We start from the raw sequence: 17,897 nt of genomic DNA, 5'->3' as shown, positions 1-17,897 counted from the left end.
TGGTTGGTTGAATCTGCAGATGTGGAATCATGGATGTGAAGGGCCAACTATAAAGTTATATGCAGATTTTTTTAATTTATTCATTTTTGACTCTACTAGATCTTTGTTGCTGTGTGTGAGCTTTTTCTAGTTGTGGTGTGTGGGCTTTTCAGCAGTGGCTTCTCTTGTGGAGCATGGGCTCTAGGGCTTTCAGGTTTTAGTAGTTGTGGCATGTGGGCTAAGAAGTTGCAGTTACTGGGCTCTAGAGCACAGGCTAAGTAGTTGTGGCACACGGGCCTAGTTGTTCTTAACATCTGGGATCTTCCCGGATCAGGGATCAAACCTGTGTCTCCTGCAGTGGCAGGTGTATTTCTTACCCCTGAGCCACCTGGGAAGCTCTATAGGCAGATTTTTGACTGTGTGGAAGGTCAGCACCCTTAACCCCCATGTTGTTCAAGGGTCAACTGTATTTCTAATCTTACACATTTGTAAAAATATTTCTATAAGGTGGATTCTTGGAAGCGTCAGCTGGGTCAAAGGGTGTGCCCATTTAAAAATTGACAAGTCCTGCTAAGTTGTCTTCTAAAAGATTTGTATCAAATTATAATCCCACTGACAGTATGTAAAAATGCCCTTTTCCCCACATTCCCACTAGTTACTAAAAAATATTACTGGTGTTAATTCTTTGTCAGTTATATTTGTGGCTAATATTTCCCCCAGTCTTGTTTCTTTAATTTTTTATGATGTATTTCAGGGTGTGTAAGTTTCAAAATTTTATGTAGTCAAATCTCTTTCTTCATATTGTGTGGGTTTCATGTCAAACTTAGCAAGGCCTTCCCCATATGAAATTATATAATTTATAAACACAGTTTCTCATACTAGCTTTTAATACTGGTATTGCTTTTTTTTTTTTTTAAACATTTAGATCTTTAATACACCTAAAGTATACATTTTGTTAATAGTGTGATACAGGATTCTAATAGTATTTTTTCCAGCTGAAACAATCAATTTTTTGAATACCATTTATTAAATAGTCCATCCTTTCTATACTCTGCCTTTTTCATATGCTAAATACTTATATACATACATGGATTTATTTCTGGAGTTTCTTTTTTTCCCTATAACACCACACTGTTAATTATTGTGGCTTTATAATCCATTTTGAAATCTGGTATGTGCTTAGTCACTCAGTCATGTTTGACTCTTTGTGGCCCCATGGACTGTAGCCCCCCAGGCTCCTCTGCCCATAGAATTTTCCAGGCAAGAATACTGGAGTGGGTTGCCATTTCCTACTCCAGGGGATCTTCTCCACCCAGGGATAGAACTCGGGTCTCTTGCGTCTGCTGCATTGGCAGGCAGATTCTTCACCAGTGAGCCACCAGGGAAGCCCTTTTTAAAATCCATTTGAATTATGTCTTTTTAAATGTCCTTTAGTGTAAAATTTTATTATTTTTATCATATAGATCTTACACATTTATTGTTGGGTTTGTCTCCTGTGTAGTTTATGGTTTTGTTACTAATATGGATGAGACCTTTTTTTCCTTTATATTTTCTAATTCATTTATTGTATTTATAAAACCTATTGATTAGTACATGTTGCTTTTTTTAATGGCTGTGTTACTGACTGTCATTAATTCTGATTTTTTTCAGTTGAATTTCTGAATAGACAGGCATATCTTTTCTAGGCTTAAGAGTTTTGACCCTTCCTAATATGTATACCTCTTTTAGATTTTTATTTGTATTCTTGTAGTGGGTAGAATCTTCAGAGAAGTATTAAATAATAACAGTAGAAGCAAGCTTCTTTGTCTCATTCTGGAATTTAATAGAAGTGCCTCTAGTATTTTATTAAGTATGATGTTTGCTGTTAATTTTTGAAGGACTCTTTTTAATCAAATTTAGTAGTTTCATTTAGGTTGTGGTGGATTCATGTTGATATATGGCAAAACCAATACAATATTGTAAAGTTAAAAAATAAAATAAAATCATAAAAAAAAGATTTGGGACATTTTAAAAAATCAATATTGAGTGTTAACTTTGATCAAATAACTTTTCTGTATCTTGAGATTATATATTTTTCTACTTTATTAATATAGTAAAGTACATTAAAGAATTCCTAGGTTGAACTTCTGTTTAATTCTTGAGATGAATCCTATTTGTTCGTGTTGTGTTATTCTTTTAATATTCTGCTTTGATAGTTTTCCTGAATAGTTTAGCTAGGTTCTTTACATATGTTAAAGTGACATTGACTTACAGTGTGTGTGTGCTAACTTTATTTTTTCATATTAGAATTGGACTCTTGTCATAGAATGGAGTTTTGAACAAATCATATTTTTCTATGTGCTGGGATAGTTTAAACCACATAGAAATTACCCAGTACCTGAAAGTTTGAGATGAACCTGTAAAACCATCTGGATCTGCTGCCTTTGGTGGGCATTTGATTACCTTTTCAGTTCTGTCTATTCAGAACTTGTTCTTCCTGAGTTAATTTTAGTCATTTATATTTTTATAGAGATTACCCATTTCATCTAGACTTTCAGACATGTTGTTTTACAGCTTGTGGAATTCATTGAACAGATAATTAATGTTACTTTCTATATGCTGGACACAATAATTTATATGTCTATCTTTATAGTATTCTTTTACTTCTCAAGGATATTTATTCATGCTTTCTTTTATCAAACTTGCCAGATATTTATTTTACTTTTTTAGTTTGCAAACTCTTTTATTTATGAAGTATACTTTTTTTTTAGTTACTCCTGTTTCATTAATTCTAGCCTTTTATCTTTACCCTTGCTTTATTTATTTATTTATTTTTTTGGATTTAAATCTTTTTTTTTTTTTTTTTGCTTTTCTTTATTTTATTTTTTAACTTTACAATATTGAATTGGTTTTGCCATATATCAACATGAATCCACCACAGGTATATACGTGTTCCCCATCCTGAACCCTCCTCCCTCCTCCCTCCCTGTACCATCCCTCTGGGTCGTCCCAGTGCACCAGCCCCAAGCATCCAGTATCGTGCCTCGTACCCTTGCTTTAAAATGTCTTAAATACCAAAATCATTGTAACCATCAGTGCTTATTCTTCCTGGAGTAGAATGATATTGCATATTTTCTGAGATTATTCATTCTTGGGTTACATTTTTTTGGCACAAAGAGGGAATGTACATCTCCCAGTGCCTTTGAAGTCTTTAATGACAACCCCACAGGGTGACTTCACAAATCGCCTATGTAGAAAAAGACATAGAATACTGTGGCTTATATTTCAGTTAGTTCAGTTCAGTTGCTCAGTCATGTCTGACTCTTTGCGACCCCATGAACTGCAGCACACCAGGCCTCCCTGTCCATCCCCAACTCCTGGAGTTTACCCAAACTCATGTCCATTGAGTCAGTGATGCCATCTAACCATCTCATCCTCTGTTGTCCCCTTCTCCTCCTGCCTTCAATCTTTCCCAACATCAGGGTCTTTTCAAACGAGTCAGTTCTTCGCATCCGGTGGCCAAAATATTGGAGTTTCGGCTTCAACATCAGTCCTTCCAATGAACACCCAGGACTGATTTCCTTTAGGATGGACTGGTTGGATCTCCTTGCAGTCCAAGGGACTCTCAAGAGTCTTCTCCTACACCACAGTTCAAAAGCATCAATTCTTCAGTGCTCAGCTTTCTTTATAGTCCAACTCTTAAATCCATACATGACTACTGGAAAAAACATAGCTTTGACTATATGGACCTTTGTTGGCAGAGTAATGTCTCTACTTTTTAATATGCTGTCTAGGTTGGTCATAACTCTTTTAATTTCATGGCTGCAGTCATCATCTGCCGGGATTTTGGAGCCCAGAAAAATAAAGTCAGCCACTGTTTCCCCATCTATTTGCCATGAAGTGATGGGACCACATGCCATGATCTTAGTTTTCTGAATGTTGAGCTTTAGGCCAACTTTTTCACTCTCCTCTTTCACTTTCATCAAGAGGCTCTTTAGTTCTTCTTCACTTTCTGCCATCAGGGTGGTGTCATCTACATATCTGAGGTTATTGATATTTTTCCCGGCAATCTTGATTCCAGCTTGTGCTTCATCCAGCCCAGCATTTCTCATAATGTACTCTGCATATAAGTTAAATAAGCAGGGTGAGAATATATAGCCTTGACATACTCCTTTTCCTATTTGGAACCAGTCTGTTGTTCCATGTCCAGTTCTAACTGTTGCTTCCTGACCGGCATACAGGTTTCTCAAGAGGCAGTCAGGTGGTCTGGTATTCCCATCTCTTGAAGAATTTTCCAGTTTATTGTGATCCACACAGTCAAAGGCTTTGGCATAGTCAATAAAGCAGAAATAGATGTTTTTCTGGAATTCTCTTACTTTTTCGATGATCCAAGTTAATATTTACAGATATTAACTGGCTGTCTTCTGGTGGCTATCTCTGTGTACGAAGAGACAAAGGTCAAATTACATATCAGAGTAGAACTGAACTATACTCTATGCACAGCTTTTTTAAAGGACAAAAATAGGTACATTTACCTTTTGTTATTCCTTAAAGTTTAAAATATTGTATTCTGGCAGAGGGAGTTTTCTAAATGGGTTCAAAGACAATTTCTATACCAAGGTGTTAAATTCTGAATTGCTTTTAATCTTTTTAAAGTTGCGTGTTGTATCACAAGACGTGAAGTTGAGCCTTCATGAACTGGATGAACTTTATGTCATCTTTAAGGTACTCTTTTCCTTCTTTAAATGAAAAATAATATTCTTAGCAGAATTTTACCAGAACCACCCAACTATTTTATCTTTAATTATTTTAGTAGACAGATTTTAAAAAATGTTATGAAGTTACATTTTCTGATTTAATGACTTTTGTCTTTTTTCCCATTTTTTAAATAGAAAGAGTTATTTTTTTCTTATTATTGGTGTTTGAGTTCTCCAGTATTGAAGCACCATGATCCCAGTCTGCCATATTTGGAGCAGTATCAGATTGACTGCCAGCAGTTCAGAGTGTTGTATCACTTGTTGAGTCCCTGGGCTCATTCTGCAAATAGAGATTCCCTAGCTTTATGGACATTCAGATTGTTGGATGAAAACTCCGACTGCCTTATCAACTTCAAAGAATTCTCCTCTGCAATTGGTAGGATGATGTCCAATAACTTTTCTTTTTTAAAGCAGAAAAATAAAGGTACCCCTAGAAATACTTAGTACTGCCTGTCATTGCCAATTTAGTCAGATTTTATCAGCCTGATTTACACTATCTCCAGCTTTAGCAATAACTGGACTATTTTCTTTGTTTGTTACTAAATCTAAATATTTCATCTCATCTTGCCCCAACCCTCCCAGAAAAAAACAAGCTGTTAGATGTGGTTGTTTTAATGATTAACATGAAGGAAGATAATGTCCTGATTTCCCCACCTTTAGGCATATGGATTCTTCAGGAGGATATTCTACCTCAGTAAAAATGCAATCACATAGCCTACAAAAGTAGTAAAGAAATAGTCAACAAACATTTTGTGCCTGTAGATAGTCCACCAGTTATATCGTTCCTTTGCTTTTCCAGACACCCTAATGTGCTTTCTTAGGGATTCCCCCTTGAAGAGGAGTTCTCTCCTCTGATGAAGCATTCAAAAGAAAAAGTAAATTTTAGATTGGGGTTGGGGAGAGAGTTCAGTAAGAGAGCATTTTATTTATCCCTTTATTTTGCTTATATACTTCAGGGAGAGAATCTGGCCTACTGGATGTTGGTTAACTGATAGTTTAAGTAACAGAAGGTTTCTGAATCCTAGCTCATATCTGTGTCTTAATTAATCTGTGTTGCTGTAATTGATTGAATGTTCTTTGGCTGTGATTATTTGCAATTTAATTTTATTGAACAGACATAATGTACAATGGAAGTTTTACTGAGAAGCTTAAGCTGCTTTTTAAGCTGCATATTTCTCCAGGTAAGAGTTTAATAGTTGTTAGTGATGTATAGAAGTTGATTCTATACATCAATTATACTTTTTAACAAGTATAATTACAGATAACGTTCTATTTTAACGAATAATATAATTTTCCATATGGTATAAGGTCGTTGCTTAATTGTGGCCTGTGGATCACGTTAGCAATATTTTTGCTAATATATAGTTACACTGAAATCTGTAGAGGAGATTCTGTGTAACAGATAGGTTCATAGGTTTCCTTCCTGTTAGTGGTCAGTCAATTTAATAAGTAGTTTATGTGTAAGAACTGTCTATCATTTGAATATTGGCATAATGTTGAATTTTTATTGTTGTTGTCATTAGACAGTAGAATTTAACTTTAGACAAACCGCCAAACTTGTGAAATACTACAGATTATTCAGAAAAGTGAGACTGGGCAGCAGGGGATATTAAACATTTGGAGGAGGAAACAAAAACTACCCTTTATTGAGCACTTGTTCTGTTCAGGCATTTATATGCATTCTTTTATTTAATTTTCATGATATCCTTGAAAGGTGGTATTATCTGTCCAATTTTGACGATATGGAAACTAAGAGAAAGATTAAATTTGCTGAAGACAACATATCTAATAAATTGCTTAGCTGAAATTCAGACTAAGGTTTGACTCCAAAATGCAGGCTTCTTTCTATTCTACCATACTGCCTTACTGTTACCACATCAGTTCTACTTAAGTGTTTCCCTCTGAGCTCAAGAGGCTGCCTTTGCCAGCCTGATCCATAATTGGGAATCTAGTCTTAAACTTTAAAGGAACATTGCAAAAATACCTTTTAGCTTAAATAGGGTGATTCACCAAAAAAAAAAAAAAAGCACCTTATAATTTGTCTAAAACTACACCTGAGGTCCCTTTTAAAGTCTTCCCAGGATAGTTGGGAACCATTCTTTACCACACCAAAAATCTAAAAGTCATGTTTAACCTTCACAAACTCAAATCATAAACACAGTGTTAAAAACCAAAGACAAATCAAATAATAATTTAACCGTGAAGGACTTTACATTGTCAAGTCAAATTTGTCATTAGATTGTCTAATATTGTAATGGAATGAATATGATTTTCCATAGAAGGATCAAAAATAGGAAAAACACTGTATATCTGTTACAGCACTCAGTTTCATGTTTTCCTTATTATTAATGATGTTTTTAGATGACTGTGGTCACATTTTCAGAGATTCCCAAGTGTCATATTTTTAAATTTCAATTTGTAATGGCTTTTGGAAAACTGTTAAAAAGCAAGTAATTTGGAGAAATAGAATTCAAAGTGATCAAATACTTCTTGTTAAAATATTTGCTATACAGTAGAGTAGTACCCCACTCCAGCACTCTTGCCTGGAAAATCCCATGGATGGAGGAGCCTGGTGGGCTGCAGTCCATGGGGTCGCTAGGAGTCGGACACGACTGAGCGACTTCACTTTCACTTTTCACTCTCATGCTTTGGAGAAGGAAATGGCAACCCACTCCAGTGTTCTTGCCTGGAGAATCCCAGGGATGGGGAGCCTGGTGGGCGGCCGTCTATGGGGTCGCACAGAGTCGGACACGACTGAAGCGACTCAGCAGCAGCAGCAGCAGAGTAGTACTACTTCTATACTTCTTCACATATGTCTTTCTTTTACAGGGACTCTCTGTTTAATTCTCTGTCCCCAGATTTAATTGATCCATTATAGGACCTGTTTCTGTCTCTCATTGTTACAAATATGATCTGGGTTATCTATTTGCAGCTTATACTGAAGTGCAGTATAAAGACCCTTCAAAGGGAGATGAACTTTCCAAGGAAGAATTGCTGTACTTCAGTCAACTCCATGGTAAATATCTGTTTTGAATATATCTGTTTTGCTGATTAATCACTTAGACATCTTTCTGGTTTAAACATTCTTTACCCAGCTACTACTAGTAAAATTTGAGTTAATTATACCTTACACTTCTTTTGTGCTGCCATAGCACTTAGCATAGTCCTAAATGCATGGTAAGTATTCCATAAATATTTGACTGAGTAACTAAACTACATTTTGGATTTTGATTTATGGAATTTCTTGTTTACTGGAGAATTTGAAAGAAAATGCATTTTGCTTCTACTTTTGTATCAGAAATTTCTAAAATGTATCAGGCTTTTTAAATGCCTTGTTAAAATGCAATGAAGACAATAGAATCTTTGATGATAGAAGGTCATAGCTATTATTCAAACAGTGCATACTTATTATAAATCACTGTAGGTGTAGGAGATAGGGATGAGTCTGTCTTGGAGACAAAATTTGGAAGTATTATGGGCTTATTGTTGTGTCTTTTGCTGCTTTTTCATAAATAGAAGTATCTTAGAGAGAAGTCCTTATGTAACCTTGTGTATGGTTACTGTATGATGGTGTTTGAACATTAGGTTTGAAGCAACCTTACAAATCATCTAGTCAAGTCCCTAAATTATACAGGGGGCACTGAGGCCCAGAAGGGAGAAGTGACTCGTGTGAGATTTTTCAATGAGGTTTTACCACAGTTAGGACTAGTAGCTCAGTCTTTTTTTTTTTAGCTCAGTCTTTTGGCTCTCAGTATATTTTTTTCCTAATAAAAGAAGTAATACTATTCAATTTGAAGAAAATCACAAGGAAGGAAATATCACATACCACCCAGAAATAAATTAATTCATATACTTCTATCTAAGATTTTTTAATATGGATTTTCCCGCAGTGTTCTTTTTAAAGTTCTTGAATACTTTGTCTTCTCATGATAGGAGGTCAGATTAGCTATAATTGGTTTGTTGAAGAAAATAATGTGTGCTTATAAGTCTATCAAAATACTATTTTACTTTCAAAAGGTATTTTTTAAATATTTTACAAATTGCAGTTGTCCTCTTCTCCTCTAGTTTCCAAGCCTACAAAGGAGAAGGAAGCAAAGTCAGCAAGAAACAGCCCAGAAAAAGGTATATGATTTAGGAGTATCATTTAGTTTAAGTTATTGTTTTTGTAAATAAGGTTAACTACACAAGGGGGAGGCATGGATTCCTTTTAAAATCTCTTGATTTGTCCTTAGAGCTTTTTCAGTTCCTTTGTGTAAGTTTAACAATTTATTCTTCTCTGGATACTTCAGTCTCAGAAGTTACAGAAAATGTAACAGTAAATGACCCATATTTATTTATTATTTTAAAAATATTTATTTTAATTGTATAAGTAATAGATAATTCATATAAAAGAAATTTAAATGGCACAGAAATGCTCATATCCCCACCCACCCCCACCCTGAAGTAGATGTGAAAACATTTTGGCCTATATTCTTTCCAGACCTGCTTCTGCATATAAACAAATATAAATAGACATCTATTTTTAAAAAAAGAAACACTTCATAAATACTGTTTTATAACTTGTTTTTCTATTTTTTAGTATATCATGGACATCTTTTCATGTCAGTACATGTGGATCTGACATGTACTGAGTATTGGGGTACAGAGTTTGGTTGTATTGTCATTTATTTCAGTAACTAGCTCAATATTGATGAACACTTAGGTTATATCCAATTAATTATATTGCAAACTATGCTCCAACAAACATTTTTATACTTACCTTTAATGATACTTTGGGGCATATTTCTTTAAGATAGAATAAATTCATAGAGGTATGAGGATGCTGGGTCACAAAGAATATGCACATTTAGTATTTTGATAGAGACTGTCAAATTGTTCTACAAAAGTCCATCATTCTTTTTATGTTTTTGAGTAACAGCTAAAAAATAATTTTTGAAGATCTGCTTAGATATGACCACTTCACCAGGTTGTTCAGTATATCCTAGTTTTCCAAGAGATCTAAATAATTATTAATAAAGTCACATTAACATCATTGTGATTAAACTCTTCAAAGGAATGAATGAATAAGTACTGTTTTGAATTTTTGAAAGAGTCACCATAGACCACTTTGGTATTTGCATATTAAGAACATCATATAGAAGCTATTTTAAACTTAGTGGTATACATGAGAACATCTACATGAATTTTACATCATCAAGTCAGGGTGTACTGTTTAATCTAAAAGGCATTCTTCCCCTCACCTTACATCTTCTCTAGTTCCCAACCTTTTCAAAGTAAAAATTTTAGTTTAATGGAAATGGAGAATATTTTGAGAGCCAGTAAGTGAAAGAAAAGGTATAGTCAGATCAATTTCTGGAGAAAAAAGTGGAATCTTATATCTCAATGAAATATCTTTCAATAATAATTGTTCTTTTGAGGATTTGGGAAAATATAGTGGGCTGTTCATTATGAAATGATTTTATTCCCCTCATTTAGAAAAAGAAAAAGTCAATATTCAAGCATATCTAAGTCAATGGCAAGATGAACTTGTAAAAAAAGAAGAAAACATTAAGGATTTACCAAGAATGAATCAGGTATTCAGTTCATAAATTCTGGTTTTCTTATGTGTTTTATTAAAATGAATGTGGGTGTTTCCAAATCTAAAATAGCTAACATGCTATTACAAAAATAATCTCTGCATCATCTCTGTAAGTTTCAGATGAGTATAGAAGAGTGGGAGTAAAATTTTAAATGATTTTCTACTTTAAACACTTAAATGCATCTAGAGTTTCAGTACAGTCCTCTGCTGTGACATTTGTACCTATAGAAAAGATGTGTGTATAACATATATTTCAGTGTTTTCTACTTCTATCTTTATTAGAAATGTTCATTTATTCAGTAGACATTTTTTAGTGACTACTAGATGACATGCCCAATACTAGGTAGTAGGAATAAGAAATAACTAAAATAGGTTATACCCTGGTTCCTAATCATCTTGAATCTGCTCAGATAGTACTAACGACTACTGTTAACACAACTTTTGTTTTTGGCCATGTCATGTAGCATGTGGGATCTTAGTTCCTGGACCAGGGATCAAACCCGCACTCTCTGCTGTGGAAGCACAGAGTCTTAAGCTCTGGACCATCAGAATTCCCTATTGACACAATTATAAATCCATTTCTTGCTTGCACACTATTCAGTCATTGTATGTTCTTATATTTTTTAAATAAATTCTTTTGGTACAGATACTGAGGATTCTCAGAACTTAACCAAAATGAGAAATATGAAATAACTTCATTTTTCTCAGTGGAATAGGTAATAAGTACTTCTTAAAATTAATCAATATATTAATACTAAAATTTTAATAAACAGTGTTACAGACTAAGAAAGAAAGAAAAATAAAGCTTAAAGTTTGGTACAATAAATTTTTATAAAGTGTATCTTTTTAGGGGGACTTCCCTGACAGTCCTGGGGCTTCCTGACAGTACTGGGGTTTCCCTGATAGCTCAGTTGGTAAAGAATCCGCCTGCAATGCAGGAAAACCCGGTTCAATTCCTAGGTCGGGAAGATCCGCTGGAGAAGGGATAGGCTACCCACTCCAGTATTCTTGGATTTCCCTTGTGGCTTAACTGGGAAAGACTCTGCCTGCAATGCGAGAGACCTGGGTTCAATCCTGGGTTGGGAAGATCCCTTGGAGAAGGGAAAGGCTACCCACTCCAGTATTCTGGCCTGGAGAATTCTATGGACTATTTAGTCCATGGGGTCACAAAGAGTCAGACATGACTGAGCTACTTTTACTTCCCCTTTCCCTGGCAGTCCAGTAGTGAAGAATCCATGCTTCCACTGCAGGGGGCATAGGTTGGATCCCTTGTTGGGGAACTAAGATCCTGCATGCCTTACAGTGCAGCCCCCACCCAAAGTATATCTTTTTTATTTGCTTTTTATTTACAGATAAACTTTTCTAGTAGGATGATTGACTTATAGGACTTTTGTGTTGGAAAAAAATTTTTATATTGGCAAGGATCTTCTAGGAATGTCTGTGGATTGTCTAGAGACAGTTAGCAAACAATCCAGTTTATTTCTTTACTAGGGCCCCTCCTTAGCCTTTAAAAAGAAACATGTCCACATGACCTCCTTGTATTACTGAATTGGTTCCAAAACATCCTTCCTTAAATTTAAGTCATCCTAGTCTGTTCATTAAGATTGATTAATTGAATGAATTATTTGTATGTAGGCAAATATGGGACTTTGCCTAATTAAAAGTATCACCTAACATTGAAGGAGTGCTGGCAGATACTGTCCAGGAATTATTGTATGTATAAAATATGTACATATATGTTGTTTGGGGGGCTTCCCTGGTGGCTCAGATGGTAAAGAATCTGCTTGCAGTGCAGGAGACTGGAGTTCAATCCCAAAGTCAGGAAGATCCCCTGGAGAAGGGAATGGCAACCCACTCCAGTATTCTTGCCTGGAAAATCGCACGGACTGGCGGGCTATAGTCCATGAGGTCACAAAGAGTCAGACATGACTGAGTGACTAATGCTACACACTATATACATACATATATACATATATATATATATATATATATATATATATAATTTACTGTTATTAGGCAACAGATGAGAAAACTTAAGTGGAATTTTCTTTCATAATTCATACCCATTTTTCTAGAACCAAAATTTACTTGGGGATTTATCATCAGTTCTTATAACTTCTATGGTGAGGGTTATGTGGTGCAGATTCTAAATAGAAGACTATTCACTTCTAAGTTCTCTTTATATATTTGCTAAGTCTAATAATGTGATATTTCTAACTTGTGTCTTCTAGTCACAATTTATTCAGTTTTCAAAGACACTATATAACTTATTTCATGGGGACCCTGAAGAAGAATCATTATATCAAGCCATTGCTGTTGTAACCAGCCTTTTGCTCAGGATGGAAGAAGTTGGAAGGAAACTCCATAGCCCTCCATCGGCAATGAAAGGGCTGTCTGGTGCAGTCTGTGTTTCTGGAGTACCCAGTGAGGGGCAGGCAGAGAAACCCTTGGAGAAAGAACCCTTCTCGCCCAGGGAAGAACCTCAGTGGTCATTTGCGTTTGAACAGATTCTTGCCTCTTTGTTGAATGAACCGGCATTGGTGAAGTTTTTTGAGAAATCCATAGATCTAAAAGCCAAACTAGAAAATGCAAAAACCTCTCAGTTAAGTTGTAGAACCAAGAAGTAAAGCTCTTAACAGGCATTTTACCAAGATTCTTATAACCATCAGCTTGATTCCTGGAAATAGGGATCAGGGATTTATCTTGTTACCAATGTGTTTGAAGGTTAAAAAGAAGATATTGTAAGCACAATGATTTATTCCTTTGGGGTAATATCTAATTTTGATATTCTATAATTCGAATATACTTTTTATATTTCGCAAGACATGCAGTATCAGGGAGAGTATGCTAAATGTCACCACCAGAGGGCACCACCATATCACTTTTAGTAAGCAAATAACTAGTTTGTGCTGCTATTTACATATGAATTAGTGATGATTTTTGAAAATGTGGTGTTATGTTTGAGTATTAGTGATGCTGACATGCCATAATGATAAATCTTACTTTCCAAATTGCCTCAGTCCTATTACTGTGCTTTAGAAACTCAAACTCTTAGATCTGTAGCCTTAATTATCTAGAAGATTACCGTATGGGAACCTCATTTTCAAGTTATCTAACTGAAATAATATTAACTTCTTAAAGTTAATCTCATTCAGTCTTCTAGTATTACGTAGTTGATTTTTTTTTTATGTAAATTCTACCTTCTCCCTAACCTGAGCAGTTCAGAAGCTATGACACACTTCCAGCTCTGTTACTAACAAAAATAAAAAACTCAAATACTGGGCTGATATGAGGAAAAATGATATTGGATTTGGATTTGAGCTGGTTAAAATGAGCCAATTCAGAAGGGTAAATAAATGTACAGTTAACTGTGTACACATCTCTCATTGGACTGAGAAGTTACTTGAAATTCCAAGCACTGCTCTTTGTGGTATTTTTCTCAGAGTAGTTTGGTTCTAATTTTAGATTTTGGATTTTCACCAGTCATATTTTAAGTTATAGTAGATAGATTGATTTATTGTATTAGTCTGACAAGTTCATAAAGTATACAAGCATACCTTGTTTTATTGCACTTTGCTTGATTGTGCTCCACAGATACTACAGTTTTTGGTTTTTTTTTTTTTTTTTTTGGCCACCACGTGATTTGTGACTAGTGGGCTTGTGGGATCCAGGCTTACAGGATGGTAGTTCCCTACAGGGATTGAACCCGGGCCCTTGGCAGTAAAAGTGCAGAGTCCTAACCACTGGACCACCAGAAAATTCCCACAGATACTACAGTTTATTGAAAATGAAGGCTTGTGGCAACACTGCATTGAGCAAGTCTAATCAGTGCCATTTTTCCAACAGCATTTGCTCACTGTGTCTCTGTCACATTTCAGTGATTCTCACAATATTTGGGACTTTTTCATTATTATTATGTTTGTCATGGTGATCCGTGATGAGTGATCTTTAATGTTATTAATGCAACTCACTGAAGCCTCATATGATGGCTAGCATTTTTAAGTGATAAAATAGTTTTAATTAAAGTTTTTTCCTTTTTTATACATAATGCTATTATTGTATACTTAATAGACTACACTATAGTGTAAACATAACTCTTGTATGCCCTGGGAAACCAAAAAATTCATGTTATTTGCTTTATTGCAATATTTGCTTCTATCCCAGTGATCTGGAACCAAACCTGCAACATCCAAGGTATGCCTGTACTTGTGCATAAGGATTGTTAAGATAATGTATAGAATTTTGGCATCTATCTAAAAAGCTGTAATTTATCTAATTTAAATGTGTAATTTCTGTATACTTTATGCTGCTTATATTTCAGTCATTACAGTGAAAGTTCATTTAGAGATAATGGGCTTTGTTAGCACTTTAAAGAGAAAAAAACATAGCTGTCTGATATTCTGTGCTGTTTCTGATAAAAGCAATTTATAAATCAATTGATTTGGAAAACTGAGGAGAATGCATCCATTGCAACTTGTTTCTTCACAAAAGACTTTGGTTTTAAGCCTTTTGACTTTTCAGATTTGAAACCATGAGAAGGCAGACATCCTTTAAGAATGACCCAAGAAGTCTCCCTTTGTGGAAAAGAATTGGTATAATCAGCTTTTGGCAAGAATCCACTGTGAACAAGGCTTAACCCAGAGGGTTTCATCACCACAAAATGTGTTATTTTCAGAGAGATTCAAGAATTTTCAAGTTGACCCCTTGAAAATTTTTGTAAATTGGACTTGACCAAACACTTACTAGTAATGTCTTTAAAATGATTTTGTCAGCTTTGTCTTTTCAAGGAAATTACCACTTAAAGAGATAATTGCTAAATAAACATCTGTGCCTTTTCTCAGAAATGATTTGCCTGAAATGTGTCCAAATTTTAGAGTTCAGTTAATAGTTTGTATGTGAACTATCACACATCTGCTTTTAAGCAATGATTGTTAAACTATAGTAGCTCTATAAGACACAAGGCTCTGCTTATATTCAAATGCACTGTTGCACATTGTTCAATATTTTGTCAGTTGTATTTATAAAAAGATACTTTCTTAAGAGCATATGTTATTGATATTTGATATGATTTTAAAATCAGAATATTGAAGATTACTTAGTATTGTATTTTAGCCTAGATTAGTTAAAGTTGAGTACCTAAAGAGATTTTTGAGTTGCAAAAAGATTATAAATGCAAGTTAAAAAGACAAACATTTATTTTCTGAGTCTGCAGGAGAAATAAACTGAACACATAGTTTTGTAGTCACTACCTTGTTGAACAAATGGGTTTTTCTTAGGTAGTTGTGTCACACTGAACCAGTGCATTGTACCTTATACATTAAATTAGGTGTTATAAGGTGGGCTTTACTTGTCTTTATAAAAATAAATGTTATAAATCTATTAAATAAATATGAAAATGGCTTACTTAGAGATCTTACTGTTATTTACTATGATGTATTTATATTTAACTCTATCACTTGAGGACTTCCCTCCTATATTAGTTAAGGCTCAGTTGCAGAGAACAGAATTAACTCTAATTAGTTTAGGCAGGAAAAGATTACCAGACATTAAGTCACTTATAGAATTATCAGGAGGACTGCCTCTAAATTGAGCATTCAAGAACAACTTCCAAAGCTATACCACAGCATCAGGTCACCAAGGGAGTTGCTAATTCTTCTCCGATTAGGAAACTGCCACTTCCTACTCCATGATGAAAAGCCAGCTGTATGGCTCCTGTCCCCAGAACCACACTCCACCTACTACTATTTACACCAGTGAAATGGATGCCAAGCATCCTGCCTCTCAGCACCCACAAGCTAGTGACTAAATTGCAGTAGGACAACCCGACAGCTGCACAACCATGTTTACCAGCAGAAACGGCAGAAGCGTAGCCTCCACCTCCCTTCTGCCAGTTGTCTCACGTTTGTATCTGACTGCCCTATAATGTCCAGAGTCCTGGTTGTGAGGGAATCTGGGAAATGTCCTTAGTTTCTTAGCCCCGGCAGTACAGAAAGGCACACTAAGAGGCTGGAATGGACACTGAGCACTGTGTTTGCTTTCTCTTGCTGGGTAACAAATTATCTCAATACACATTATTTCACCATTGCAATGAGTCAGGACTCCAGGCTCAGCTTAGCTGGGTTCTCTGCTTAGGATCTGACAAGCTGCAAAACCAAGGTTTTTTCCAAGGTGGTTCTTATTGTAGAGGCTTAACTGGGGAAGAATCCACTTCCAGCCTAACTCAGGCTGTTGACAGGAGTTATTTCCATACGGTCATAGGTCTGGAGGCCCCAGCTTCTCGCAGGCAGTTGACTGGAAGCCACCCCAGCTCCTAGAGGCTTTACTCAGTTCCCAGAAACTGCTTCTTCAGGCTTCCTGACCTTGCCATGTGGGCTTCACTCAGATGGCCACTTACTTCATCAATCCAGCAAGGAGAGTCTCTGAAGCAAGTCTGCTAGCAAGACAGTGTCTTATATAATGTCACATGATCTCACAGTGTGACATATCCCCTTTGCCATATTCTGTTAGTTAATTAAAGGTAAGTCACAGGTTCTGTCCACTTTAAAGGGCGGAAGATTACACATGAACATCAGGAGGCAAAGGTTCTAGGGAGTGCACTGTGGAGTCTGTTCACCACAAGAATCTATATTACCCACCTCTTTTCCCACACAGCCATACCCTTCTCATACTTCTGTAGAAGAGCTAATAGCATCAGTGGTATGCTTCTGTCACAACAGAAATCCTCATAGCAAAAAAACGCACTAATCCTCTCTCCTAAGGGAAAATCCAAGTTTTTAGTCTTAATTCAATCTCCATCCCATCTTACATGTGAACTACAAAAAGTTAACTACCATCAACTCACCTTATATAAAGTAGAGAAGTAGGGAAAGAAATTTAAGTATATAATTCAGTTCAGTTCAGTCGCTCAGTCATATCAGACTCTTTGCGACCCCATGGACTGCAGCTCACCAGGCTTCCCTGTCCATCACCAACTCCTGCAACTTGCTCAGACTCATGTCCATTGAGTCAGTGATGCCATCCAGCCATCTCATCCTCTGTTGTCCCCTCCTCCTGCCTTCAGTCTTTCCCAGCATCAGGGTCTTTTCCAGTGTGTCAGTTCTTCACATCAGGTGGCCAAAGTATTGGAGTTTCGGCTTCAGCATCGGTCCTTGCAATGAACACCCAGGACTGATTTCCTTTTGGATTGACTGGTTGGATCTCCTTGCAGTCCAAGGGACTCTCAAGAGTCTTCTCCAACACCACAGTTCAAAAGCATCAATTCTTCAGTGCTCAGCATTCTTTATAGTCCGACTTTCACATCCATACATGACTACTGGAAAAACCATAGCTTTGACTAGACAGACCTTTGTCAGAAAAGTAATGTCTCTGCTTTTTAATATGCTATCTGGGTTGGTCACAGCTTTTTTTCCAAGGAGCAGGCGCCTTTCATGGCTACAATCACCATCTGCAGTGATTTTGGAGCCCCCCAAAAAAAGTCTCTCACTGTTTCCATCTTCCCCCCTTCTATTTGCCATGAAGTGATGGGACTGGATGCCATGATCTTAGTTTTCTGAATGTTGAGTTTCAAGGCAGCTTTTTCACTCTCCTCTTTCACCTTCATCAGG

The 17,897-nt window shown here is 35.9% G+C and overlaps 1 protein-coding gene across 2 annotated transcripts in view; it reads left to right on the top strand.

The window, feature by feature from the left end:
* TBC1D8B (TBC1 domain family member 8B) overlaps positions 1-15,702 on the top strand; it is a 75,328-nt gene extending 59,626 nt beyond the window's left edge. Inside the window, exons 15-21 of one of the 2 annotated variants that reach the window (XM_006052780.3) lie at positions 4,615-4,683; positions 4,851-5,091; positions 5,831-5,896; positions 7,648-7,731; positions 8,781-8,837; positions 10,191-10,288; positions 12,525-15,702. In XM_006052780.3, coding sequence (XP_006052842.1) covers positions 4,615-4,683; positions 4,851-5,091; positions 5,831-5,896; positions 7,648-7,731; positions 8,781-8,837; positions 10,191-10,288; positions 12,525-12,920 — 1,011 coding nt within the window. In that variant the 3' untranslated portion in view covers positions 12,921-15,702. Of the gene's footprint in view, positions 1-4,614; positions 4,684-4,850; positions 5,092-5,830; positions 5,897-7,647; positions 7,732-8,780; positions 8,838-10,190; positions 10,289-12,524 lie in introns of those variants that run through there. The other variant, XR_003106617.2, reaches the window with a different exon arrangement.
* The last annotated feature ends 2,195 nt before the right edge of the window (positions 15,703-17,897 follow it).

This window comes from Bubalus bubalis, chromosome X, assembly GCF_019923935.1.
Source record: "Bubalus bubalis isolate 160015118507 breed Murrah chromosome X, NDDB_SH_1, whole genome shotgun sequence".
Classification (NCBI taxonomy): domain Eukaryota; kingdom Metazoa; phylum Chordata; class Mammalia; order Artiodactyla; family Bovidae; genus Bubalus; species Bubalus bubalis.
Note: the sequence above shows the minus strand (reverse complement) of the source record. Positions and strands in the feature narration are given on the sequence as shown.